The sequence below is a fragment of the Manacus vitellinus genome, unplaced genomic scaffold (genome assembly GCF_001715985.3).
Source record: "Manacus vitellinus isolate BGI_N305 unplaced genomic scaffold, ASM171598v3 scaffold_24_pilon, whole genome shotgun sequence".
In the NCBI taxonomy this organism is placed as follows: Eukaryota; Metazoa; Chordata; class Aves; order Passeriformes; family Pipridae; genus Manacus; species Manacus vitellinus.
This window is the reverse complement of record NW_021939798.1, coordinates 7,015,410-7,041,974: the sequence shown is the minus strand read 5'-3', so window position 1 is coordinate 7,041,974 and position 26,565 is coordinate 7,015,410. Positions and strand designations below refer to the sequence as shown.

The following is a 26,565-nucleotide window of genomic DNA, read 5'->3' as shown; positions in this document are numbered from 1 at the left end:
AGTGACTTTTTTTTCTACCAATAACAGCATCCATAATACCACCTGATAACCTTTTCTTTGATCAGCTTTTTGACTGCCCCAAGTTCATATTAGTTCTAACTCAGCACTGGTGTAGGATCGAGGTCTGTGTTTAATCTGGCTACCTAGTTTAAATTAGAACTACTTCATCATGACTGTATTACATTCCAAAGGACTGGGCTGGTACCTGTTTCACTTACCTAGGCCCGCAGTAATTAAAACATTTTTCCTCTCTGATACAAGTTCCTTTATAAAGATTAAATGTCATTCTTATAATACAAATGATCACACCTAAAGGTTGTGTGTTCTCTGACACATGGCTAATCCACTGAGGTCTAATGTGGTGAAAATAAAACATTACATATATTTTCTATAAGGGTTAAAAGTTCAGAGTACAAAACCACAGTGTGATACAGCAAACAAAAAAAATGAGAAAGAGCAAAGAGTGCAAACAGAAATAAGAAATAAAAAGTGAAATGAGAAAGAAATCAAAGGAAAACAATTAATTGCCTCTATGACCAGGCTCAGTTTACAGCCTGAACCTCCTGTTCACACTGACAGACTCCTGTTCAGGGGCAGCACTTTGCTCACACCACCCCTGGCACTGCCTCAAACAGCATTTGCTGTTAAATGCTCATCAACATGCAAAGGGATCAGGACAGATTTCTCATAATGAATTTACTTCTGGTAACACAATATTATCTCAAACACTCCGAACAACCAAAAAAGAATCATTATTTCTTAAGAAAAAATACCAAAACAGCCACACACACACCAAAAAAAAAAAAAGAAAGAAACAAAAGGACTCAACCAAAATTTCTCTAAAAGCTTCATTTGGTCTGAGGAGATAAAAAAAAGCCAAAACAACACAAAAACCAAACCCACAAACCACATAATGGGGAATGGGAAATGGTTGGTCTGGGTCCTTTTATTTCCATTTTCGCATTATGTAACATCCTGATTCCAAACCAAATATTTAGAAAATTGATTTTCCATTGAAAAGTTCAGTAAGATGAACAGGAAAACACAAGTGCCATCATGTGGCACCAAAGTGTGTAAAACCCATATTTATTTTCTCTAAATGTATAGTATTATTAAACACATACACATAATAGGAAAATCTTACAATTAAAAAATATCTGTAAATATGTCCCAGAAATCCTCTGAGCTTACAATGTCAAATTTCAGGACTATCAGCCCACAATTAATTCAGTGTGTTGCAGAAATGGATTGTAGTCCCACTCTATCACCAGCTTCAGAATATTTCATCATAAAGGGCTATTTTTTTTCCTGAAGATTTTTTATCCAAAGACACAACAAACCAGAAGCAGCGTGGAACAGGTGCTTCTCTAGACACCAGAAAGCCCGAGTCAATTATGTGCATAACTATGAGCAGTTCTAACTTTGAAGAGACTTCAAATGAGGAAATATAGTATGGAATTAAAATCAAGTTTTAAAAATGACATTTAAAATTTATTTTCTTTTAGGTTTTTTTCTTCTACTGCTCCAGATGAGTCTTTGTATTCCTACTGTACCCCCTCTTGTGACAGGAAACCACAGCATAATTATCCCTTTTATCAAACCATAAGTTTTATCTTAGTACCAGATAAGGTTTCTGTCTTCCACAACTACAACAGGAAGCCTGTTTCTAAACCTCATTACATCAACTATTACAAACATCTTTCTTCTTTCATCATAAGTTTGTCTATAAACAGTGACATGGATAAATAATTGTTTCTTCCTATCACTGTTGTCCTTCTATTTGGATACCACATTTATTTACTCTTCTGAGAGTACTTTGCCCAGGACATCACCAGCTTCTCAAACTCATGATATCAGAATTTCCCTGCAGCCCTTTATGTTCATTACCCACTCAGGTTCCATTTTCTTGCCCAAATTTCCAATATTAATATACAGATATTGCTGGGTAACCACTTTTCCCTGACCTTAGGCAGAACTTGGAAGCAAGGCATTGTATGTACACAAGAGAGCATTAAATGGGTATAGATTATGAAGCAAAAGTGTTCAACAGTAACAAATACACAGTGATCGATCAACCAATTTTCTGGACAGATGAAATTTGGGGTAATTAATTTTAGTTGCAAAAAACAAGATAAAGTGTTAATTGAAAGCACTACCATGTTGTTCACCTGTTTATTTTTCCATTATCTAGAATGGAAATGGATGCACTTCATTTAGAGCTTCTAATTTACACATGTTAATCTTACTGATATATACAGATTACTGAAAATCTTCAGATTTCACTTGTATGACCATGTGGATTTCCAGACTGCCACATAAGCTCTGAATCCTGGCTCACAAAATGAGACTGACCTCAGCAGCAAGCTCCATCAGATGGATTTCTTTTTCTGAATTAAGAAGATCATCCTCCCCTTTTCAGAGTAGCATTTATAATTTTAGTTGCTTGCAATATTCAAGTGTACTGTTTATGTACAAACAGCGCATAGAGAAAATTTTGCCCAAATTCTATGTGTGTGAAAAAATTTCTAGAACCTTATCAGATTGTATTTGATACGATCTCTCAGGCATTAACTAGCCTTTATTTAAAAGTCTTATTTAAAAGTGCAAACTCTTAATTAGATTTCACTAAATGCACTTTTCCCTGTCTTTTATATAACATATAAAAACCAGACTTGACTGTCTGTGTCTTGCAAGACTAAGAGACCACTGCGAAGATTTTCAGTGGGAGCTTTTAGAAAGAGCAAACCACAAACCAACAGGTTCTGCTAATGAAAGATGCTGCTATGTCACAACACAAGCCTCATGGAGAGGCTGTCCATGAAGATACATCAGTCCTTTGCCTAGAGTTTGAAGACCCTTGTAGTGATAAAGTGACTGACATTATTCAGCTGGTTCTCTAACCTGTATTTACACCAGCTCTGAAAATACCAGTGTTTTCCCAGGTGCACTGCCCTTTTCCCAGGCTCTGTCATTATTAGCTTGTTACACCCCAGTGATTTCAAAACCCTAACTTTTTGTTCCTGTCATATTCGCTATTTTATAATCTTTAAAAGAAAAGGGAAAGGAAGTCCATAGTAGCCTATAAAATATTATTTACTCAATAGGTGGATGGTTTCTTTCAAGCAGTCACTACCTACCTTCCACAGCTACAAATAGAAATGATGAAGTACAAGAAACCTTCACACAATTCTTCTGAAAAATGCAGCATTTCTGTGAACAATAACTACCTCCAATATCTCTTTTCTCATTCCCATAAAAACTTCTATTACCCTTTTTCCTTCCCGTAAGAAGATGGGAGAGCACGTGTGCCAGTGGCTACACTGTGCATCAGCACAAGAACATGGTGTAGCACTGGAGCCTGTACACTCAATTTCTGACTTAATCAACAAATAAAACCAACATGAAAAGGGGGGAAAAAAAAAAAAAAAGTTGGAAGATGGAGATCCCAATCTTCGAGGTAATGTGCTTGCACAGAAAAGGAAAGATCACAGAGGGGCTTTTCCCATCCATACGAATATCTACTTAGCACTTAGAGCAAAAAACAGGCAACTATGTTGTCTGAGTAGTATGTTCCTGTGAGGTTTAGTCTGGAGCACAGGGGATGTAGATAATATGTGTGGACAGAGTGTCAATAAAATGCACAGGTGAGTTACTCCTGTGATAGAAACCATCCCCACCGTGCTCCCTCCAGAAGAGCTCAATACCTTCATTCCTAACTGCAAAAACACTGATATCCACAGTTGGAAGGCTCTATCAAACCAGAGTTGCTCCATTAGCAATAAATGAGAAGTTAAACACTTGCCAGGTCTGGGGATTTAGATAAGGAACATGAAGTGGTTTTATCAAACTAATTTCTTCATTTAACGAATGAAGATTCCTGAGTCCTGTGCATTTGGAATCACACTCTTACAGTTTTATCTTTAAGAAGTAAAAAAGATGATTGCAGAGGGCTAAGGCAGGTTTACTTTCCTGGTGTTCTTCAGAATGGATATCTTGCATGATTGAGCAGAGCTTTGTTCAACTCTCAAAGCAATTTACTAGAATTGAGAACAGAACGTTTGGTAGAGCAACTTGTTCAGTCCTGGATTATTACTTCTTATTCCAAAACAATTACAATAAAGGGAAAATGGGTTATGCTCCTGTAAAAATATGACTCTTTCCAAATAGCAGCAGAGAAACACATGGATACATAATCACAACCAGAGAGCCCACTAAAGAAAACAGAGTCAGTCCATATTTTGCCAAGTACCACCAAATTAAAACTCACTGAGTTCTTCATTTTTAATAATTTTAAAAGAGCTATGTGAAGTAGGATATATGCCCTACAGTAATCAGAAATGTGCTTTTTCCCATTCTGTGTTATTAGCTCCAGTTCCATGCAGGCTGGAAGTAGCTGGTGCAACATTGAACCACAATACAAGCAGAGCCAGGGTATTGCTTGGGATTGAACCTCTGATTATTGGATCAAAGAAAATGAAAAGCCATTGCTTTGCACTGCATTTGTTCCACTGAGAAAGGATTTCTCTCAGCTCTGGAAACAGGAACTTTCAATTAAAATGCTCTAGGCTGTGTTCCTCATAGCACTGCATACTATTTACTCTCTAGAACTGCAAATAGGGGGAGGAAAGCAGATTCAATTTTCAGAGGTTTCTGCAACTGTAAATGAAGCCTATTTGGAAAATTGAGACCTCATCAGCTTCTGTCTGAGGAGGGAAAGCGAGGGATAAATTCATTTCAAGTCTGTGATAAGGTTGTTGAATGAAATGAAATACAATAAAAATCATTTAGCAGTCAGAGAAAATATAAAGAGAGACAGCGAGGTTTGAACTCTTAAGCTCTTCATTCAGGCAAATAGTCAGCAGAGTTTTAACCTTTATATAAATATCTTGCTTACCAAAATTTACTAAGCCAACAGCACATCCTATATACACAATGAAGTCACATTACCAACACCTAAATACTGTTCTGTACCACAGGGTTTGATAGGACCCCCAAAGCCCACAGAGCTCCACATTTACCCAACACACTTGTCTATCTACAGCACTTGGAACAACCTAGGGCAAGTGACACTTGAAAAAACAGCCTGTGATGCTTGTGGATTTATAGGGATCAAGGAGATCTAGAGATGCATCCACATGTGGGTCTGTCAGTGCATGCCAAGGACAGATTCCAATGCTCCAGGCATTTGCCAGTGACAGGTTCCTTCAAGGGAAGGCATTCCTACATGGCAGGAGGATGATAAACAGGCTTGTAGGAGGATACAGTAAATTATCCCCTTCTCACAAAATTCTTCTGCATAACAGTCTCTTCAGCAGAGCTTGAATCCTCCCCACCTGTGGCTTCACCTCAAGGTGCCTCACCTGAGAATATTTTGGCCCACAAGGCACTGGCTGTTCCCCAGGCTTCATAAAAACACTGAATGTTTGCAAAAGTCACTTTACCAAAAGACAAAGGGCCACATTCCTTAACCTTCACAGTGCACAGATGTAAATGACAACAAAGTACAAGTACAAAGTATAGGAAAGACAGAAAAGGAGCAAACTCTGAGGATAAATGGATATTTTAACATCTGTGTTCCTCTCTCATTTACATCTCTGGGCAGAGACTGCCAGCAAGGCAGCTAATTAGTGCCAAATCTGGTGAGCAATTTTTGGATGATGAGTATACCTATCTATAAAGAAACAAAATGAGACCAGCAGCTTATTTTGCAGGCTGCAATGAGCAGCCATCAGGTGGTGATTATTTTCTGTCTATGAATTAGAAACTGTCTGGGAGAACTAAAAATATTTGGAGTCCATGCCCCACCTTACCTCCTGAGCCAGTTTTGGGCTACCTGCCCTTCCTTGGTGTGTCCAAGCCCAGCAACAAACACACACTTTGCAAGTCAGAATAAATTGCAGAGCGGTACTTGTAGCAACATGCCAGCTTTACAGAGGGTTTTCTCTCTCCAATAGATAGATCTATATATAAATTAATTAGGTGAGGTTGAAGTGCTGCTTGCTGAATATTAAAGTGTCTGCTTTTGCTGCCCGTTTGTGCGGAGGAGCACGGGCAGTGCCAGGCTGCTGCAGTGCCAGGTTGCTGCAGTTTGTATGCCAGCCATGTACCAAAACAATTACATTCCAATGAAGCTGACATCACTCACCCTCCTGCACTGGAGCTGTTCATCAGATGTCTTACCTCTGCCATGTATCACTTGATTCTCTCTGAATTCATCTACTGGGTCATGAAACCTGCTCATTTTAAGTTTTTAGAAGATCGTTACAGTTTTTTAACCTTCTTCCATACTCTTCAAATGACTTTAGAGTCTAACTCAAAGCTAAACAGCAGAATAGATTAACTTACCACCTCAGAACGAGAGACAAAGCTGAAGAAAATGGATTTCCTTTTCTAAAATATAACCTTGCAAGCCTTTACAGGGCAGACAACACACTTTAGCTTTGTGCTTGCCTACTGCCTACAGCAAAGGGGCTCTGGTCTATGGCTAGGCTTGCAGATGCTATCTTAATATACAGTAAAATTACACAATAGAGAGGAATTCAGGCCTTACTTGGGAGAAGTTGAAAATGGAATTATGTATATGTGTATAGAAACAAGATAAGCCCCAGGTAAAACAGAAAGCAGAACAAAAGAGGAGAGGAAAAAATCCAGCCATGCAACCAGTCCTTGAACTGGTCCTTGAAGGCTCCTTTACCCAACTTCCCTGCAAGGCCATGCTAAGGCCTCCCAACTGTTCCTCCAGGGATACATCACTCCTGCCCTCCCCACCTATGTCATCATTACAAAATCAAATTTTGCTTGAACACTGGAAAAAATCTGGAAACAGCCTTAGTCCATACATGCATTCCTTGGACTGCTTCTAGGACTACTTCTTGGATTTTAAAAAAATTCCAAGTTCTGTGTCATGACCAAAACTGCTGCAAAGAGACATCACAGTGGTGTGTTCAGGGGAAGAGACTGTTCAGTGTCTTTCCCCTTCCAGGCAGCAGCACATGAGGTTATTAAAGATTTACCTCTTCTAGCTCCAGTCCCAGGTTACAATTAACATCCTGAGCCACAGGAGCTTTTCAAAAGCTATAAATTTTACCTGGGGCGCAGAAACCTACTCTTTGCCTTTATCCCATTTGGCCTAGTTATATTAAAAAGAAAGAAGTGAGGTTGGAAAGTAAAGATGTAGAGGGAGAAAAATAGAATTTATCAAGATGAAAAGGCTTCAGCCCAGCAAATGAGTTTTCTGCAGCAGTTCTCAAAAGCAGGAGTGGCAGAGCCAGCATCCCTCAGTAGGGCTGATGGACCAGGGAATCCTAATCCCACAGGGAGCTGCAGGCAGAACAGCCCATAGGATCATAACCAAGCATGACTGTGGGGTTGGTTTGGCAGAAACCAACACCTTTTTTTTTTTTTTTCAAATCTATGTTTTCTTTCAGTTGGAGAAAAACTTATGAGAATGAGAACCTTTCTGCCTGAGCAGAGAAATGAGAAGGGAGGGAATAAATACCCCATATCAGAGCTGTGTGTTTTTACATACTATTAGGCAAGAAGAACATGAGAAATACTTACATTTTGACTTGAACCTTAAAGAACATCTTGTTCTCTTGGGTAGCAAAGTTCAGTAGAGAGAACACTTACCCACACCAAGTACTCTGCATATGGTTCTTCTGAGTAAGAGCACCAGAAGGCTCTTTTTATAAAAACCCTGATGTCTTTTTTTTTCTGCTGAAGTTTTCACAAGTATTTGCACATAAAATCATGAAGCTCCTTTGCAGAGCTAAAACAAGGGTTTTTTCTCTGACAAAATAAGAGGCCTTTTTCATGCTTCTGAACCATCCATTGCTCTTTTAGCTTTAGAGAGACCAAAACAGTAAAACCACTGCCAGAGCAGGACTAATTAGGATACTGATTTCAGGAGCTCTTAATATTAAGTGTTGGGGACCCACGAATTTCCTAATTACAGCAACACAATGAGGTTCTTTTTTTTTTTTAACTTCTGTGAGCACAGATTAATGATAAACAGACAAGTATTTCATCAAATTCTGTGGAAATCTACTCAGGGCACAGGGGAGGTGGGACAGAAGCTCAGCAGCTGCTCCCTTCTCTGTAAACTGGCAGCCCACACTGTCCTGGTGAACTGAAACCACCAGTCAGGAGCCAGGAATTAGGGAAAAGCCCACAAAACAGGTAGGGAGTCTCCTGTGCTGGTAGTAATTCCTTTTTAGCCTGCAACCCCACAACTTTCCTGTTACAAATCTGTGAATGCAAACAGATCCCTCAGGAAAGGGATCCTGCCTCACTCCATCCACAAGCAGTTTCTGTGATGAGAACAATAATATAACACTCCAGAGAGCTCACCACATTTAGATTAACTCTTCTAAGACTGTCAAGAAAGCCCTTTAAACTCTTTTGGGGAACACAGTTCTCCAGAACTCCGTTATTATCAGAATAACAACATTAAAACTCTTAGAGAAACAACCGATCAAGGTCATCACCAGCAACTTCAGCTCTGAGCTGGAGCAAAGCAGCTCCCCAGCACCACACACACAGACCAACAGGCAAAACTTTAACCCCCAGGAAAAGGATGATATCTTAGAGAAACTCTTACCTGCCCTCTCAAATTCAGCCACAGCTTGCCCTGAAGTGACTGTGTCAGCATTGCCCTGAGCCTGCTCTTATAGAGCTGCCCCAGCCCAGCTGTGCCCAATTAACCTGAGGACCAGTTAACTGTCACAGCCCTAACGAGTTCCACCTGGCCTCGCTCCAGCCCAAACCCATCAGTGTGGCCATTTCTACAAATCCCTTAGATGGTCACAGTTCTTAGGGCAAGTAAGAGAGTGTTTTTGCCCAAAATCTGGGTTTGTAATTAATAAATAGTCTGAAATGGAGAAATATGTACCTGCTCCTTATGAATTCTGCAGGAACAAGACCCAGCCTCATGATTTTGATTTTTTTTCCTGTTTTTTTGAAAGGGCTTACTGAATCAATGCTCCATTTGCAAGGCTTGGAAGTGAATAATTTATATTACACAGGTCTTAAATGTTTAAGCCCATGAATGAACAAAGCTCACTCACTCAGTGAGTGCAGGAAGTGAAGGAATGAAGCCCAGGCTCTCAGGAAGAACATGTGATTCAAGTTTCTCCTCCTGACTCCAGCCAGAGCACAGGTTTTCAGCATCTCAAAAATCAAGGGTTTCTGCAGTCTGAAACCATGACCCCGTGAACTTTTATCCAACCAGAAATACCTGAAATACCCAGCTGGGTAAAATCTTCAGGGTAAGATATAAATATGAATGATTAATAAAACGCACAACTCCTTGAAATACTTTTAAAACTCCCATGCATTCATGATATTGTGTGACATATAAATAAACATATACATCTGAGTTCTTTAAAGTGATCTCACTTCTGCTACTACACATGTGCAAGTGTATGCTCTGGCAATTAATGATGCTTATAAATGCTGTGTTACCACTCTGTGCAGGGACTAGCACTTCATATTTATGAAGTCTTAAGTAATTTTGCCTAATAAAGTTAATGAAGTATATGCTAGCACTCGGAGTATATCAATCTCTTCCCTTTTATCACAATCTATATGAAATCATTACCATAAAAATTTACTAAACTCACTTAATTTCTGCAAGTTTTCCTCCCTAGCCCTTCTTACCAGGCTGATCCCTGGAGGAGTTAGGCTGTCACGTGCTTGACAGCAACGTGTGCTCCGTGTCCTTGAGAGCAAAGGATCATTTGGTATCAAAATGCAGGAAAAATATGAAGGGGGAAAACTAATGAAGCAACGACATGCTCATCAGGAGCATAATCTAACTGGAAAGTAGCCCCATTGAAACTGCTGGCAAACTTTGCACACGCTTAAACTGTTACGAGTGTTAACAGCAATTACGTGCCTCATATTTTTAGATTAAGGGCTCTGGCTGAGGTAGAGACTGTCTGAAGTCTCCTCTGAGTCTGCCTGAAAGCACAGAAGAGGTTACCAGAGGATAGACTGGGGGAAAGGCAGAAAAACCTGTGAATTTGGGGATTCCTTAAAGCATCAGCCTGGAGCAGCCACAGGCTCCAGAGCTTTTACTGGAGCAGTAGCTGGACACACACCCAGGGCCACCCCAGACCTGTGGTACCAGTTCTCTCTCACTAATTACCACAGATGGAAATACTGGTGTCCAGAGGCACCCAGTGCCTGGATATCTTACAAACTATAAGCAGTAGAAGAAAAATTAGGTTTTTTGCCCTCACCTTGGGCATCTTCCCTGCATTGAACTGCTGCCTTGATGTTCATCTGTGGCATTAACCTTCTCCTTGTCCCACAGCCCTTTGCCAATCCTTCTGCAGCCTCCTTGCATAGACAGGCATCCAAATAACATCCCCTTGCATCCAACCAGGACAACAGAAGCTCTTTCATGGCAAGAGCAAAGGCTGTTCACAAGGCTTAGCAAGGGGTGCCTGGCTGGGCTGTCCCATGTTGGGCACATCAGGCAGGAGGATCTGGGCAGAACCCTCCATCAGAAACATGTTGATCACTGTAGTTAAAACTTAGTAAAATCTTCCAGAGCTGGGAATGCAGGATACCAGAGGCCTGACCTGTTCATTAATTTATCATATGTGCTTCACCTTCATTTGTTCTTGGCGATGTTTTGCATAAGCACACACAGGTTTCTGAGCTGAAAACATGCTGGAAAATGTCGGATTTACTCTATGCAGCTAAAATACCAAATCAGCTATGCCAGCTTCAGAGCTTCACATCCTTTCAGAGCTCAAACACCCACTCATCTATTATTCTATTTGGAAAATCTTGCATGGTACTCAGACTTTCTCCCTGTGGGGGAAATCAGCATATGGCAAAGGCAGGAGTAAAGCAGTAAACGCATTCAAGTGAAGTCCTGTTCCACTGGTTTAATTGCTCTGAGGTGAAGACATGATTTGATGGAGGATCTATTTGCTGAAGGATATGTTCAAACAAATCAGTGAGTTACTGTGGTTAATTTAAAAGGCCCAAAAACTCAAGTTCTAGAGGTATCATTCAGCTTCTTTCTGGGTAGAGGTGGGAGAGTATGGAACCTACTGCACAACTCAGTGTGTATTGTAAGGAGACACTTGTTTACTACAACATCCCAAGTTCAGACAAGCAATATAGCATTTAGTAATTATTTTAGCAATAGGTCCAAGGCTGATTGCATGTTTATTGAACACTTTTTTCAAATTATCATTTGAGTCTTGCAGCCTGCAGAAAGTGTCACAGTTTAAAACTCTCTCAGACAGTTTCTTCTAAACTTTTTGCCAGCTGCTGGGTAATCTTTCTACTGTTGTGTATGTCATGGCCCCTAATTATCAGACCTACCCCTCACATCACTGGAATTCACTTTATTGACAGGAAACCAGACAGTCAGTATAAAAGATAATCTCCTTCAGGCTTTGTGTACAAATTTGCTTCTCAGAGTTTTGGGGAGAAGTTTCTTCCATCTCTCAAAGACTTTATTTGAAGTGTCTCATACAGAGTGAAGACAGATGGTTACAGATGGTTTAGGTCCTTAGAAAAAACTTGGAGTCAAAAGCAGCTCTAGCATTACTAGACAGAGAGTGGGGTATCTCTTTAGTTTAAAACAAAGGGAGTTATTTCTACATGGCACTTTCCATGTAAAATTTTAGACAATCGTATTGCATTTATTTTTCCCACAAGATCCCCCTCTCTGTTTCCGGACTGTGTGCTCATCTGTGTCCACAAGAGCCACAGGAACCTATGAATCTTTGTGGAAGACTGAATTTTCTTCAACAATCTGAACTTTCGTAAAATGAGAATCTTTGCAGAAACCTGCCAAAGCTGACAGATTAGCACAAAATACTGATACAGATGTCAGTTCCCACAGAACTAGTATTCTTCCCAGAAATCTCATCAGCAGAGTCACTTTTTAAGTGTCTGGGGAAGAAGAACAGATTGGAGAATCAATGAAACAACTTCAGTATCATTCGAGAACTGCAAATCAGTAAAGAAGGGAATAGCAGGCATGCATGCAAGAGCAGAACAAGGCACAGCCTTCAATGAGACAAGGTAATCTAGTGTTCAAAGAAAAAAAAGTGACAGGAAATCGAGAAACTAAGCTGAAATTCCCAGTTCTGACTTGACATGTAATTCATTTCACCTCTGGACTTCTTCTCCCACCCCCAAGATGAGCCTGGTATTACTTACTATGCATCATCCCTTGCCTTAACAAAGCCCTTCTGGATCACCACACTGAGGGAGCTGCAGATCATTACAACCCAACAACACAGGAACACTTTTCCCTAACTTTGCTCTGCTGGACACTGGTTGGAATCACACAGAGTCTTCACCTCAGACAATCCAGTGGACATTGTACCTGCACTAAGTGCAACTGGCTGTTGCATTAATGGGGATTACAGCAGGATGAGTTTTAAGCAAAACTCTGTTTTCTTTCTGGATTCACCTTTGTTAGTCTGTGCCTATCCTGCCTTTTATGCAAACACCTTGAGGAATGTGAGCAACACAGACTCAGATTCACAACCCTCCGAAGGGAGAAGTGTGAAGCTGCAGCATTTCTTCAAAAGCCAGAAGAAAGTAAGATACATAATCCCCATCCTACAACAGTTTTGTTTATAGTCCTGAATTTCAAAAAGACTTTCAAATCTCCAACAGCTTAGACCAACCCCAAAGATACATACATCTGTTTGAGAAGTTTAACTGTAAGATTTAAAACTTTTGATTGACCCCATTATAATCTGTGTATTGCTGAATCTTTAGAGTAAGCCATTTGCTATCAGGGCTGATGTCACACATCACTTAAACCAGGAATAAGAGTCATACAAAAAGGCTTTTCCATTCAACTGGAAAACAGCATTCAATCTTGGCTTTTTATGTAAGTGAAACCTGCACACTTGAGGGATCCCAAGGACAGCCTCTATTCTTTCCCACAATTATGCTGGAATAAGTCATTTCATCCATTTATAACGGGCCAAGACAAATTCTGGGACAGAAAATCAGCATGGTTCTGTCAAACAATGTTCCTTCTTTTTCAAGAGAGAAAACTTCATTGAAGATTTGCTCAGTTTTGGCCAAGTATCTGTCCATAACACTCGATCTTTTCCAGTAATTAATGTTAATTGGAACATAGCACTTTATTCTGTGGCTTCATCTCAGTGTGGTGCAATACACAGCTGAAATGCTCCAGCACAACGTGGAGTGTGAACTGACAGCCCATGAATTCCACTGTAGTTATTACAAGCAGCTTGGGGGCCTGACTCTGCTAGACAAATTTATGCAGATGAAAGACCAGTTTCTGTTAATACAGACATAAATATTTTTATGAGCACTAGTGGTTGCTACATATAAAATTAACGTGCACAAATTTGCCTCACATTGGTGGAGCCCGTGTCATCTTTCTATGATATGTAACCAACCACCTCTTGGGTGTCCTCAGTTAAATGTAACCTTGAATTTCCTGGTATCAAAGACCTTCCCATTCATTTCCAAATTACAATCACTTCATCTCACAGTGCAGTGAGATTCCCTCTAGCCTTCTCTCATTGAACTGAAGCATTATGCAGCTGGGACAGAGCGGTAACAACCATCCCACAGGATAACAGATACTTGCATTTTGTTATGAATGACTCTTGGCAGCAAAAACTCAATATTCTGCTGAAGTCACACAAGGCATCTGTGCACAGGGGGCACAATTTTTATTTCTGCAACCCAGTTCATATCTTCCAACGTATGAAGAAACTGCTTCTTCAACAAATTGAGCTGGTTTCTGCAGAATCTCACCCCTTGTGTGCAGAAAAAGGCAGTTTGCAGGGTCTTCCAGGCTGTTGGAGCACACACAGGCATGGCTGTGACTGCTGTCACGTGTAACAAGTTTGTGCAAATGAAGGACACCATCCTCCAAGAAACAAAAACGCAGCTATGGAACACAGTGAGAGTCACAACAAGCTCCTGCTGCTGCAATGCATTCATTAGAGAAGCTACGGGGGGGAAAAACAGAACCAAACCCACATGGCTTAATTATTTAATTCTTAATGCAATTCCTCCCAGTATACCAGGGCTAATAGTTTTTCACCAAGTAACTGAAACAATCTCATGAACAGCAGGTTCCTGAGGTTTGGAGTGACTACGCAAGTTTCTGAACAATTATTTTTGAACTGTCAATATTCCAAACACCTTATCTCTTCCAGAACTTTGAAATATGCATCCAAAGCTTAAAACAAAGATTAAAGAGGAAAAAAGAACCCTTGTGTTTAAGTATGTGATACAGATTCTTAGCTGAACACTACACTGCATCAGGGTTTGCAGAGAGAAGTAACTCAGTCTTCATAAAATGGATGTGTCTTCAAAGATCCTAATTTGAAGTTTCACTCCCCCCAAATCCTCTCCATGCACATATGTTTAAAACATCTTACTGGGCTTAATTTCTTAAGTCAGTCTCAATTCAGCAGAAACTGACTGAAAACACAATAAAATGCAAACTAAACCCAGGATAACTACAGATCCCTGATCCTCTGACAAGGCAGGGGAATAGCAACGGGGAGGAACCAGAAGTAGAGGCTCCTGCACCACATTCCCTCTGCTTCAGCTCTTCCTCCCAACTGTTTGAGCATAATAAGACCTTGGATATTGTACACACAGAGTGAAGACTCCTATGGCAGGCAATCTTATGTGCAAAATACACCACTATGAAGGCTGAGATCTCCAGCTCAATTTCAATATCTGTTATGAAAATCAAATCATATTGCAGCCACTTCCAAGGGTCTGATCAGCTTATAAGATTTCGTTCAGGTTAAGGGGTCTCAGAGCAATTTAATAAGACGTATAACTTGCATAGTTTTAATAACTGGAAGAAAATACACAGGAGCAACTGCCTCTATTAGTGTTCCAAAATGGGTTTGACTGAATTGCCATCTCACTGTGACACAACAGGGGACAAAAATGTCTGGGTACTCAAGAGATGCTTTGTTATAGAAAAAAAAAAAAATCAAATTGTTCCACCATTTCAACAGAAGAAATCCAAACGAAGACAGCAAAGTGTCATTAAGTGCCCAGCACATTGTTTGTCCAAAGGAAATGCAGCACAAATACAGGATTCAGTGCAACAGCAAGCGCTGGTGTTTGGGCACCTGCGAGACCCCAGAGGGACTGGACAGCCCTGGACAGACTGATTTCAGACACTCTCCAGAAGAACACTGCATCCTCCCTCTAGATCTTACAAATTAGAGCAAAACGAGGCATTTAGAGGACCTCCTAAGGCCTTCAAATGCTTCAAGAAGCATCCTTAGGCAAAAAAACCACCTTATTTTCAAGGTGTGCCGTGACTGTCACAGCCACTGGATGGGTTCAGCACATCCACAGAGAGAATCTAATTTGCTGTCTGATCAGCAAACAGTTGGGAAAATCATGTAGCCGTTGAAACAGTTCCACATGGAAGAGATTTAGAGAACTGTAACTTCCCAAATGATTTTGAGAGCAGCAATCTTGGATATTGAATGAGACACGGGATTAAAAAAAAATAATCATTCAGTCCTTTAAGGATTTGCTAAACCTGCACCACAAACACAGCTCCTGGACAGGTGCAGGGTCAAACAGCAGATTCAAGACAGACTTAGTGGCAAACCCAATAATCTCCTAAATACCCAGAGTTACTCTAACACCTAGTCAGGTTTTCTGTTCTTGGAGGTTTCCTTTCTAAGCACCAACCAGACTAATTCTCTTTAGCTTGCAAAATCGGACAAGATCACAGCCTGGAGGGGAAAGGCTGCCATGATAAATATTTCATGGGCTACATCAATAAAATTTATTTTGCCAAGGAGAATGGAAGGAGAGGAAAAGCAGAGAAATAATTCATTAAAAGAACTTCAGCTTAGAAATGCTGGGGGAAAAAAAAAAAGCCCTAGGAAAAGAGGAATTAAACACAGAGGTTTTAAATAGGTCAGAAGCTCAAGTACTCTTAACACATGGCAAAGTGACAAAGAGCCAAGCCTTTCAGAATGAGAGTACAGCAATGTGTGTACTTAACAGTAATTCATCCCATTCCAAAGAAATATCCCCAGACACACCAGTAACAGTTTCAGCTTCTTGCATATCATCCAACTCTTAAGACCTGCTCAGTTCATGGAAGTGCCATTGCTCAAAACCCACTATAGACTACAACGAACACCTTGAGGTTTCCTTTACTTCTCAGAGCAAAAGTCTTCCCTACGTTACACTGGATGGGGCAATAAATTTTGTTTTCCAGAAGACAAAAAGGCAACATCAAGAATTAAGGTACTTAACACAAAGCTTTAACATTCCTGTACTGCAGCAACTCAGTAGAGCTTAAAATTTGCAATTTACATCAGAGAACTTGCAAAAAGTAAATATTTAATCTCTTCTTCCTTCCTGCCACTATTTGAAGTAATTTGCAGTGCTTAAAGAGCACACAGCACCTCAGTTTTATGACACCTTTTTCATTTACTCACTTGTCCCATCCAATGTGGACCTCATGCAACCAGGAGTCAGCAGGATGGGCAGGGAAAACCAGCAGAATTGATTGTGTTGAAGCAAACTAAAGAGGTCCAGGACCCAGTAGTTCCGAAATTCTAATCCCAGATCTGCCAAGGACTTCCTAAAGGGCTTTGAGTCACTGGATTAGGGATTTTGTTTTTTTTAATGGGTAAATTACAGAAGCACATGTTGTGCAAGGAGTGGAACAGTCTCAGGACAAGTAGATGAAATGGCCTTAAAACCCATCACAGGTACTTCAGTGAGATCTGGTAACAGGTTACATATTCCAAAATTTACCTTCTCAGAAATCTTTTATTTAAAATGATTTAGTAATTTTGTGGATGAAGTCACACTACTTAAACCTGTTAAAATACAGAGACGATGAGAAAAGGGGAATTATGTTACTTACCACAACCAAACCCTCTCCCATCAGCAGAACTGTCATGGGACAAACTGTTCAGTAACATCCAACAGCCAAATCTCCCAACAGCAATGCTGGGCTGCCCTCTAGTGAAGTCAGAAACCACTTCCAGCACCTGGACTTCTGAAACTCAACAGTCTCAGACCCAGCTAGATTTTAGACAGATTTGTTTGTAACAGAAGAATCCTATAGCAAGCAACTTTAATAAAGTGTGCTTCTGATTTAATTTTACTCTTCCATCCCAGGGGTTTTAGTTTAGGTTTAGCACTGCAATACGATTAAACACTGTATTCAATTTAACACCTCCACAGCCTATTCTGCTTTCCCCAAGATTTGTGAATTCAAGTTCTCATCTTACAATCATTTGCAAAGTGACTTCAAAAATCCGTTACATCAGAAAACACACCATTTTGCTTTTTAAAACAGCATGACAAGAATTCAACAACAGGCTCATGTATTTAAAAATTTTGACATGGTTCTAGAATATAACTTTTCTCACGCTCAGAGTGCATTTTCTGCAATGCCACTTGCACTGAAGGCTTAATGACTTCACTGCTGGTTACTCAGGCACCTTGGCTCTTGCTGTTACTGCCCAAAAAGCTCCCTGCTGTGAAGTGGACAGACACATTGGTCACAATTTATTCTCAAAGGAGGGTTTGCATTGTAGCAGATTCCTAGTCAACTTTTTGTTCACGTATTTAAGAAGAAAGAAGCAGCCACTTCAGGAAGAGAGTGATCAGAGGTGCAGGATTTGGCAGCAGACGAAGAACCAGCAGCAGCAGCTCCAGCACAGTCCCTGCTGGGTGACCCTGATGGCATCAGAATTTCACAAATTATTTAAAAAAAATCAAGTGATACTCGGAATTCTTTGCTTTCACAGAAAAAAAATGATTGGGGTCTTCCTTAAGAATTAAACCCATGTTACATGCAGTTGTTTTTGGGACACAGGAGGCAGGAAGCACAACATGGGGTGGCTTTTTTCACCTCTTGGTTTAGGCCATCTTTAAGCTATGGCTGGCCCAGGAAGTTGGGCTGAATTTCAACTCCTGCATCAACAGGGTTGAGGTGAATGTGCTCTTCCAGGAAGCAAAAGGCTGTTTCCAATCCAGCCTCAAATGAACCAGGCTGATGGAAAAGCTCATGGTAAAAGCACAGAGCAAAGGCCAGTTTACACAAAACTACTGCTTTCTCCTTCAGCATTGGAATATTTCACATGCCCATAATAACTAAAGACACTTAAGCATTCCTGCAAATCACCAGCTTGGGTGCCAAGCAATAAAATCTTAGTCGTGAGCATAACACAAAGCATTGGAAAAAGCTGAAACAAGTTGCCTGGAAACTTACCAGGTATATTTATTAAAAAAAAAAAACAACATTCAAAAATACAGATGTTCTACTAGTATTTTGTAACTTCCATATAAATAAGACTTGTTTGATTTTGTCAGCATACTCGTATCTGCAGGTTACAACCTGGGGAAAGACCAGCACAGAGAATTTTGTTAGTATCTTCCAAACACTGAACCATCACAAAATTCTATGTAAGCTTAACATGCAACAGTCAGACCTGCTTCCAGTCTGAACAAGTTCAGCTTCCCCTCATCAACACATTTCTTGTCAAACAGAACTACTGTATTACTGCCAAGGCTACAGGTCTTTCCAGTTCCCAAGAAGACGTTTAAGTGTTCAATAAAATCGTATCTGCACACAAACTTGGGCTTCAGACTTCAGTGATGTTTGTAATCTGAATTTGAAGTGATGCAGACTCCTGTGGGCTCACTTACAGGACTCCTTAACAGGATCAGTTTTACAACACTGCTGAGATTGATTTAAATAGAATCAATTACACTATCAATTAACTTCTCCTCAGTCCCACTGACAGATTTTAGTTGAACTATCAACTTGTTCTATTGTATTATTAGAAAAGCTAGGACTGACAAGGCAAGCCCTACTCCAGCCCATCCTTCTACATGAGTGATCCAGACCAGTTTCAGATCACACAGTGTTACAAATTTCTTCCTGCCATCTATAAAGAGGTGGAGGTAGCAAAATGAAAATAAAGTTCCTCAAGTCAATGTTGTCAGCAGTTCACCTCAGTTACTGGTCCATTTTCTGCTGTACCTTCTTTCAGAAAGATGAATAATGTTTCAGCCTAAAGAAAAAAAAAACATTGAGACAGATTTAAAACTTCTCAGTAATCTGTTGAGTGAGCAAGACAAAGAAACAACTCTTCAACAGTGTCACTGAGTATTCTTAGACAGCCTGAAACACAGGTGTAGTTAAAGGCAGCAACCATTCATATGCTAGAGTTACTTGAAGTGCCTTTATAATGTGCAGTTCGAGTTAAGAACAAATCACAAGATTTAGTTCCATTTTTAAACTTACTTAGGAGTCTTTCTGTAAGTTCTCCCTGTCAAAATCTCATCCTAAAAAGTTTTTCAAGCATCATGAAGTTGTGAGTTTAAAAAAAGAAATATTCCTGCTTAGAGTTATCACTGCTCCTGACCACACCAGCAGGGGGAAAAAAAGGCAATGACAGTTTTGACAGGGCCATCTACAACAATGTGTATTTTATAATCAGACAATAAACAAGGCTCATTCCCCAGAAGGGAAAACAAGCTCCACACTCCATGAACTCATCAGCTGAATTCAGATCACAAAGTCAAACCTTATCACTCACCTGTCATCTGCCCCATATTACAGAATATAAACATGTTACCTGGGATTAATGAGCCTAGCTTAGTACCTACCTAAATAACAAGGCTTTGCCTTTGTTATTTGCTACAGAGAAATAGCCACTTCTGGGAGAAAAGTCCATAGACTGAGCAAGATAAATCTGTTTTCTTCTGAACACCGGGAAGTTTGAGAACACAGTGTATGAAGGAATGTGCACCTGTTGAGAAATAGGTCAGAAGCTACAATTAGGAAAAAGCCATCAATCAGGAAAAGGCCACCAAAAATAAAACTAAAGTACAAATTTAAAATTGAAGGTCAATGTTAAGCTCAAATGTTTAGTTCTATTCCTACCCTACATGATTCTATATATAGAATTCTACTGGAGAAAAGAAGCAGGGAACACACTATGAAGCCAGTTATTGCCATTCTTTTCTTTTTAAGCAATTACATGTAAGCAATAAAAACAGGCCTCCAAACCCTCAGATTAATTCAATAGTTCCACTGTTGGCCAGAATTCTGACATGGCTGGCAAAATTTTGAATGAGCTAGGGAAAAAAAAACCCACAGTGAGATGGTTACAGTTACCAGTTGCTGAAAATTCACATTTGTTGCTGAGTTGTATTTACAGCAGTGAAATAGAATCACAGAACGGTTTGGGTTGGAAGGAACCTTTGAGTTCATCTGGTTCCAACTGGGCAGGGACACCTTCCACTTGACCAGATTGCTCAGAGGCCCCATCCAGTCTGGCTTTGAACAGTTCCAGGCATTTTAAAGGGCATTTTAAAAATGGAAAAGGTAAATTAGACCATAAGATGTTATTTTCAGAACAACTTCACTAGAGAAAATAAACTTATATCCTTATAAATCTCCAGTATCTTGTACATGTCCTGACCTGGTTGATCCAGCACATTTTGCAGTAGCCATATCTGCTTATTATCAGTTTTATTATGTCACCAGGAGTATTTTCAACAAGTTAAAAAAAAAGCTTGCAATAAAAGAAGCTGAACATACCAATTTCACAGCCTCATCAGCATCACGGGAAGCCACTGCCAAAATTTCCGTGGTGGGGTTGAAGGTCACACAGGTGGCAGAAGTAACAAGGTTCATTATGGCCTTAACTGGCTTAGGACGGTTTTCCTTGAGACAAACATCAGTGGTATATAAATTTACAACCCCTGAAGATGAACTGAAGAAAGAAACAACAAAGATTATAGGAAAAAGCGACATTTCAGTACATATTACCTTGTTATCTCTAGCCACCATTCACCTGAAAATGTATTTACAATTCTCTCCTGGAGTTTGTAAAAGTATTTTGTTTGGAGCTTGATTTTCCTTTGGAGTTTATAACAGTATTTAGTGAAGGGGTTTAGAGTTTTGTTAGTTTGAGGAGGTTTTTCTATTTATATATGAAGAGACCCACTTAACTGTGCAGAGCCTTGATGAGCTCATCTCTTACCAGAATTTAAAGCAATGAGAGCTTGGTAACAAAACATTCTGAAATAATTTCAAGCTTTCAATTGTGGGGTTTTTTATATCTGTAGAATAAGTTCACTTTTAAATCCTTTTCCACAGTGGGCTAAGGAAATAGGTACTGTTCTTCAGTATTTATTTGCTAGTTTCATTTAAAAGAATCAATAGACTGGCTGAAGTTGCATTTCATTAAATATACTTAGAGAAACACTTTCAGCTTGTGGCTTTGAGCTGAGGCAGCTTTCCAAAGGCTAATGTGCCATCCTTGCAGGAGCCAAATTCAGAGGACAGGAAAGAGAATTAGAAAAGGGGGAAGACCCTGAATCAACATCCATATTATAGAATTTGTGAGCCCATATATGGCAACAGTAACACAATAGCAGTGATGCTGGTGTGAGGTGTACTATGGTATTTTATATTCATACAGGAAAAATTAAATTATCATCATAAAACAGGCAATATTCATCTACTCACATCTACTCTAAGCTTATCAGAATCACGTTCCTACACTCACCAGCCACCAATAAGTTCACTGAAGAGCTTCAAAATGAGATCAGAAGAACCTGTCAAACCCCAGACAGTCACTTACCCACATGCCACATACTGGTTGTTCTTTGAAACAGCAATGCACTGTCCTTCCAAAGAACCTTCATCTTCAAATTTGTGTAGACACTTCCTGCTTCTCACATCCCAAATGAAAACTTCACCTTCCTCTGGTTGCAGAAACAAGTAGATTACAGAAACCATTTATACACAACACTGTCTATTTTGTTGAAATACATTTCATTAGATGACAACTAAGAGCTCATTTAAAATATCAAATGTATCACCATTATCAATTTTTTAAAAAACAGAACAACTAAAGGCATACTAAAATAGTTAACTCCATTCTTTCATTATTTATCTTTTGGTTGTAATTTTAGGACAGATACTGACAAAGGTTTTAACTATCTTTGTAAAACACTAAGTGACTTCTAAAGACTGATGCAATTTAAAGGGAATTAGGATTAGTGCTGTTGGAATACTCACTTGAATAGTTGTATATTTTACTGCTGTCTGGAGTGAAAGCAGATGCAGTGCATCTTCCATTTACCTTCATAGTGCTGATCAGTTCCTTTGTCTGTAGGATGAAGAACAATAGTGATTCTACCAGAAATTTGTAGGAAAGTTGTTTCTTGTCCCATAAAAATCTTTATTTAGCTACCCTGACATTCAAAGAACAGCATCAACATTTTCAGTGCCTGCAGACCAGAGCACAAGCTCCTGAGTCCAACAACAGCTGGTCCAACAAACACTCATTTGCTCCCTCGCTGCAGGGTGTGAGTTATACAACAGAACTGAACTTTCTTCTTTAAACTCTACCCTTGTAAGAGTTTAAAACAAAACCAGCTGCCATCGTATGGCATTTTAAAATTCAACTGCAAAAACTCACTGTGCATTATGAATCACAGTATCTGGCATGATTCACGAGCACAGTACAGCAGCATGCACTAGCACGACTCTCAAAAAAGCAGTCCTATATTTCTCCCACCCCCAGAGAGGGTGATGCCTGTTTCCATGCATGCCTGTTTCCATGCTGAGGCCATTCCTTTTGCCAGCACAAAGCTGAAGTTCAACACTGACACACGACTTTTTCCCAACTCTGCCCTGACGCCCAGCAGCCCCAGAGAGCTGCAGAGCAGAATGAATTCTCAGACGCCCCAAAATAATTCTCTAAAGCTGCAGTGAGTTGAGTCAGCAGCACATTTTTGAAGGCTGTCACAGTATGTGTCATGCCTTTGTTTCAACTGAAAGCTAGATTGCTTTGCAGATGGAATATAAGCAGATTCAAAAGGGAAAAGGTACCAAGAAAGTGAAGCTACACGAACCATGAGGAGAAATTACCTTCATGGACAGCAAGTGAAGGTAACCTGAGGTTCCAATTAGCAGCATAAATGATCCATCTGGAGAGAGCTCGAAGTTTCTGAGAAATCTTTCCTCCACACCTTTAAAAAGAGATTCAAAACTTGAAATAGGCACAGTTTATTCTTTTGCCTCAACATTCAGAGGTGTGATGAATGAGTAAGACCTGACTCCACTTCAGCTTTTCACTGCTGTAATTCACTGTCACAGCAAAGCTAAACTCAACCTTGCTTATGTGTGACAATTAATGTTTAGTACCCCAGAAACCCTAAAACTAAAGGGACTTGTTCCCTGAAGACAAGTTAAAAATATAACCTCCAACAATTCACTGCATTTTTCCTTTTAAAGCAAATTCATGTGCCATCTCTATTTGGGACAGTTTCAACTACACCCAGGCACTTACAGCACTGAGAAACCTACCTCGGACTTTGGGTATAGGAATAATATTTCCAGCCATCATGTCATACACAAAGAACATGCTGTGGTGAGTACCAGTGGCTATAACTTGTTCTCCATCAACACTGAAACGAGCCTTATAAATTGGAAAACTCTCTAAATAGATGCTCTGTATTTTTGGATTCCTTATACCATCCACCTTCAAAAAAGAAAATAACAAACCAGGTTATCATACTGAGGAACATACCAAATACTTTTAAACAGAAAAAATATATCAAGTACCCAGTACAAGCAAGAGACAAACCACCCTGAAGCATTAAACTCTTCCTCTCTTCCACAAATAACCTGGCTCTTGGCTCCTCACCCTATATAACAGGCATTCCCAGCCTTCCTGGATACACTTCACACCACTTGCCCTTCCCTGTCTTGCCCAAGCTTTGTTCAAATCATCACTACTGTGGTGGTTTTTCTAAATGGAAACATTTGCTTTGAATTGTTCTTTTTTTTTTCCTGCAGCCTTCTGGGACTATCAAATTCCACTTGTGCCTGACCATTCCACTGATCCTGGGCCATGCTGAAACTTCCTAAAGAGAGTTATGATCTTAGTTTTCAGAGGAACAGGAACAGGATGAGCCTCTTCCTGCTGCAGTCCAGCCTCTCCATTCCCAACATGATTTCACAGCAATATTAGAGTTTTAAATGAAAGTGGACTGCTCCCCACATTATAGGCTTATAAACAGAAAACCTCATTAGTCCAGATCACTGCAAACCTTAAACCCAAATGTTTTTAAAAACAAATTTTCAACCAAAAACTCTAAGACAACTAAGTTTGCCTGTACACTGTACATGCTTGACATGCAGTCACAGATGGAAATGTCTTCTAAGGTGCCTTTAACCAAAGAATTCCCATCTTAACCACAGACATTACAACCCTGTGAGCACAGGAAGAGGGAAAACAAAGTCTGTCAGTCCAGGCTATTAAAAAAAAAAAAAAGGGTTCTGTATTAGTGCCCATTTGCACAGAACAGGCTGGAATTCTTCACCTGGAAGAGCGACACAGACCGATCGTGTCCCGCAGTCATGACCACCTGGGCTGAAGGATGGAACTGCACCGTCACCAGCTTTCCATCGGCAAAGCGTTCCTGGTTTGCAGGCAGGCAGGTGCTCATCTAAAACACAGACCAAACAGGCTAAAAAAAAAATCCAAACACTTAATGCTGATGAAAAGCCAATTTAATTACACTTTATGCTACAAGAGCAAGACCTCAATCCCTATGATGAACTTTTAGGAAGCCTGACACAAGCAGAGCACAAAGGGAGTTGCTCCAATGCAGTGATGCAAACACAGGCTGAACCCACCAGCCTTTCTACTGCCTTTGAAATTATCCCTCTGTGTAAATCCAGCTGCATTCTGACCCATCTGAAACAGCTGTAGAAGAGACAGTAGAAGAAACACTCGCTTAAGGCTGTCACTTCTCAAAGACCACGCCAGTACCTTAAAGCTGTGGGAGAATTCCAATCTCCCTATTAAATTAAAATCCTACATTAAAATATAAATCCAAAATTAAAATGCTACTACAAGATCCTACTTCAGAGTACCTAAAAATCCTTATTTCAAAAAATACACCTCAATTTATTGCTTCATCCTTTCACATGAAATACTCAATTTGTCCAAGGCTTACCCTTTAGAGCTTCCAGTTACAGAAACAAGAAATTCACGTAATCACTAATTTTACACAGCAACAACAATCAAAGTGGGGGTCAAACTGAAGTGGAAAGATAAGGCTTATCCTTACCTTCAAAATCCCTCTTGGCAGGGACTCTGAGCTCGTTATGAAATTGCCAGTCCTGCGTAGAAGATCATCATCTTCATCACTCTCACCTCATGAAACCACAGCACATGGAAACAGTCAATTGCACAAATATCCACATCAAAACCTACAAATGCCTTACAAAAACAAATTAAACCAAAGCACACTGAAGGAAGGAATAAAGGTGACTTATCCACCATATTATCACACTACATAGAGAAAACATCAGAAATAATTATTTTCTAAGAAGCTGAACAAAGAATCACAGAAGCACTTATTAGAATAGGAATAGAATTATTTACTATCACTTGAAGTCCTTTTGGATTTCTTCCTGTTTTCTAAATTAGCCCAGGCAGGAACTCCTCCCATGGCTTGCTGAAACCTTGAAAGAGAAGGGGGAAGAGAGAAAAAAAAAAACTTTCGTGAGAAAGTAATTTCCCTCTATGAGTTAAGCACTTAGAAGATACACCATCACAATTTTACAGGAATAGTCATGCTTAGAACACTATGCAAGTTTTTTAGATTTTTTAAGATTTCACAGTTTCTAGTGTAACTCCCTAGAACACAAATTCATTTGTGCAGTTCCAATAAAACAAGTATTAAACAAATTAGTCGAGGCAATGCTAATGCACATTTACATAAACGTCACATAAATGTATTTTATCTCATAGAATCCCAGAATAGTTCAGGTTGGAAGGGACTTCTGGAGATCACCAAGTCCAACTCCCTGCCAGGGCAAGGTCACCTGGAGCAGGTGACACAGGAACATGTCTGGGTGGGTTTGGAATGTCTCCAGAGTAGGAGACTCCACACCCTCCCTGGGCAGCTGTTCCAGTGCTCTGCCACCCTCCATGGAAACAAGTTCTTCCTCATGCTGAGGTGGAACTTCTTGTGTTTTGGTTTATGGCCATTGCTCCCTGTCCTGTCACTGAGCACCACACAAGAGTCTGGCACCATCCTCTGACACCCACCTTGGAGATATTTATCTGCATTCATGAGATCAATGATCTCACCTCAATAAAGTCAGCCACAAAAACAATAACGAAACTCACTGTTCCTCAAGTCTTCTTTTTAGTTTTTTCTTAGTAAGTGTCTTCTCAGCATCGCTTTTCATGAAATCCTTCCTGTATTTATGGGTCATGTCAACACTAGAGGGGGGAGGAAACACACAGAGAACACAAAGATCATTCAAACCACAGCCACTTACACTCAAGTTAAGTTTACAAGTTTGATACATAGCTCCCACCTGCAAACCCGGACTCACTTTTCCTCGGCTTCATCATCCTCATCCACCCAGGCCGGCTTTCTGGGCAACAAGTCGCCTTTCGCTTCATTTTCTACCTCGGAATCGCTGGACTCTGCTTGGAGACTTTTCCTCTCTGTGGCAGCAACCTGAAAACAACC

General features: G+C 40.0%; 1 protein-coding gene across 1 annotated transcript in view; it reads right to left on the bottom strand.

The window, feature by feature from the left end:
• Positions 1 to 18,228: 18,228 nt before the first annotated feature.
• Positions 18,229 to 26,565, bottom strand: part of UTP18 (UTP18 small subunit processome component) — a 13,043-nt gene continuing 4,706 nt past the window's right edge. The window contains exons 2-13 of the mRNA XM_029960083.1: positions 26,426 to 26,553; positions 26,214 to 26,309; positions 25,464 to 25,543; positions 25,147 to 25,232; positions 24,394 to 24,519; positions 23,375 to 23,549; positions 22,937 to 23,037; positions 22,082 to 22,172; positions 21,642 to 21,765; positions 20,594 to 20,768; positions 19,657 to 19,799; positions 18,229 to 19,058 (exon numbers count right to left, since the gene is read on the bottom strand). Of these exons, the coding sequence (XP_029815943.1) occupies positions 19,034 to 19,058; positions 19,657 to 19,799; positions 20,594 to 20,768; positions 21,642 to 21,765; positions 22,082 to 22,172; positions 22,937 to 23,037; positions 23,375 to 23,549; positions 24,394 to 24,519; positions 25,147 to 25,232; positions 25,464 to 25,543; positions 26,214 to 26,309; positions 26,426 to 26,553 (1,350 nt within the window). The 3' untranslated portion in view covers positions 18,229 to 19,033. The remainder of the gene's footprint in view (positions 19,059 to 19,656; positions 19,800 to 20,593; positions 20,769 to 21,641; positions 21,766 to 22,081; positions 22,173 to 22,936; positions 23,038 to 23,374; positions 23,550 to 24,393; positions 24,520 to 25,146; positions 25,233 to 25,463; positions 25,544 to 26,213; positions 26,310 to 26,425; positions 26,554 to 26,565) is intronic.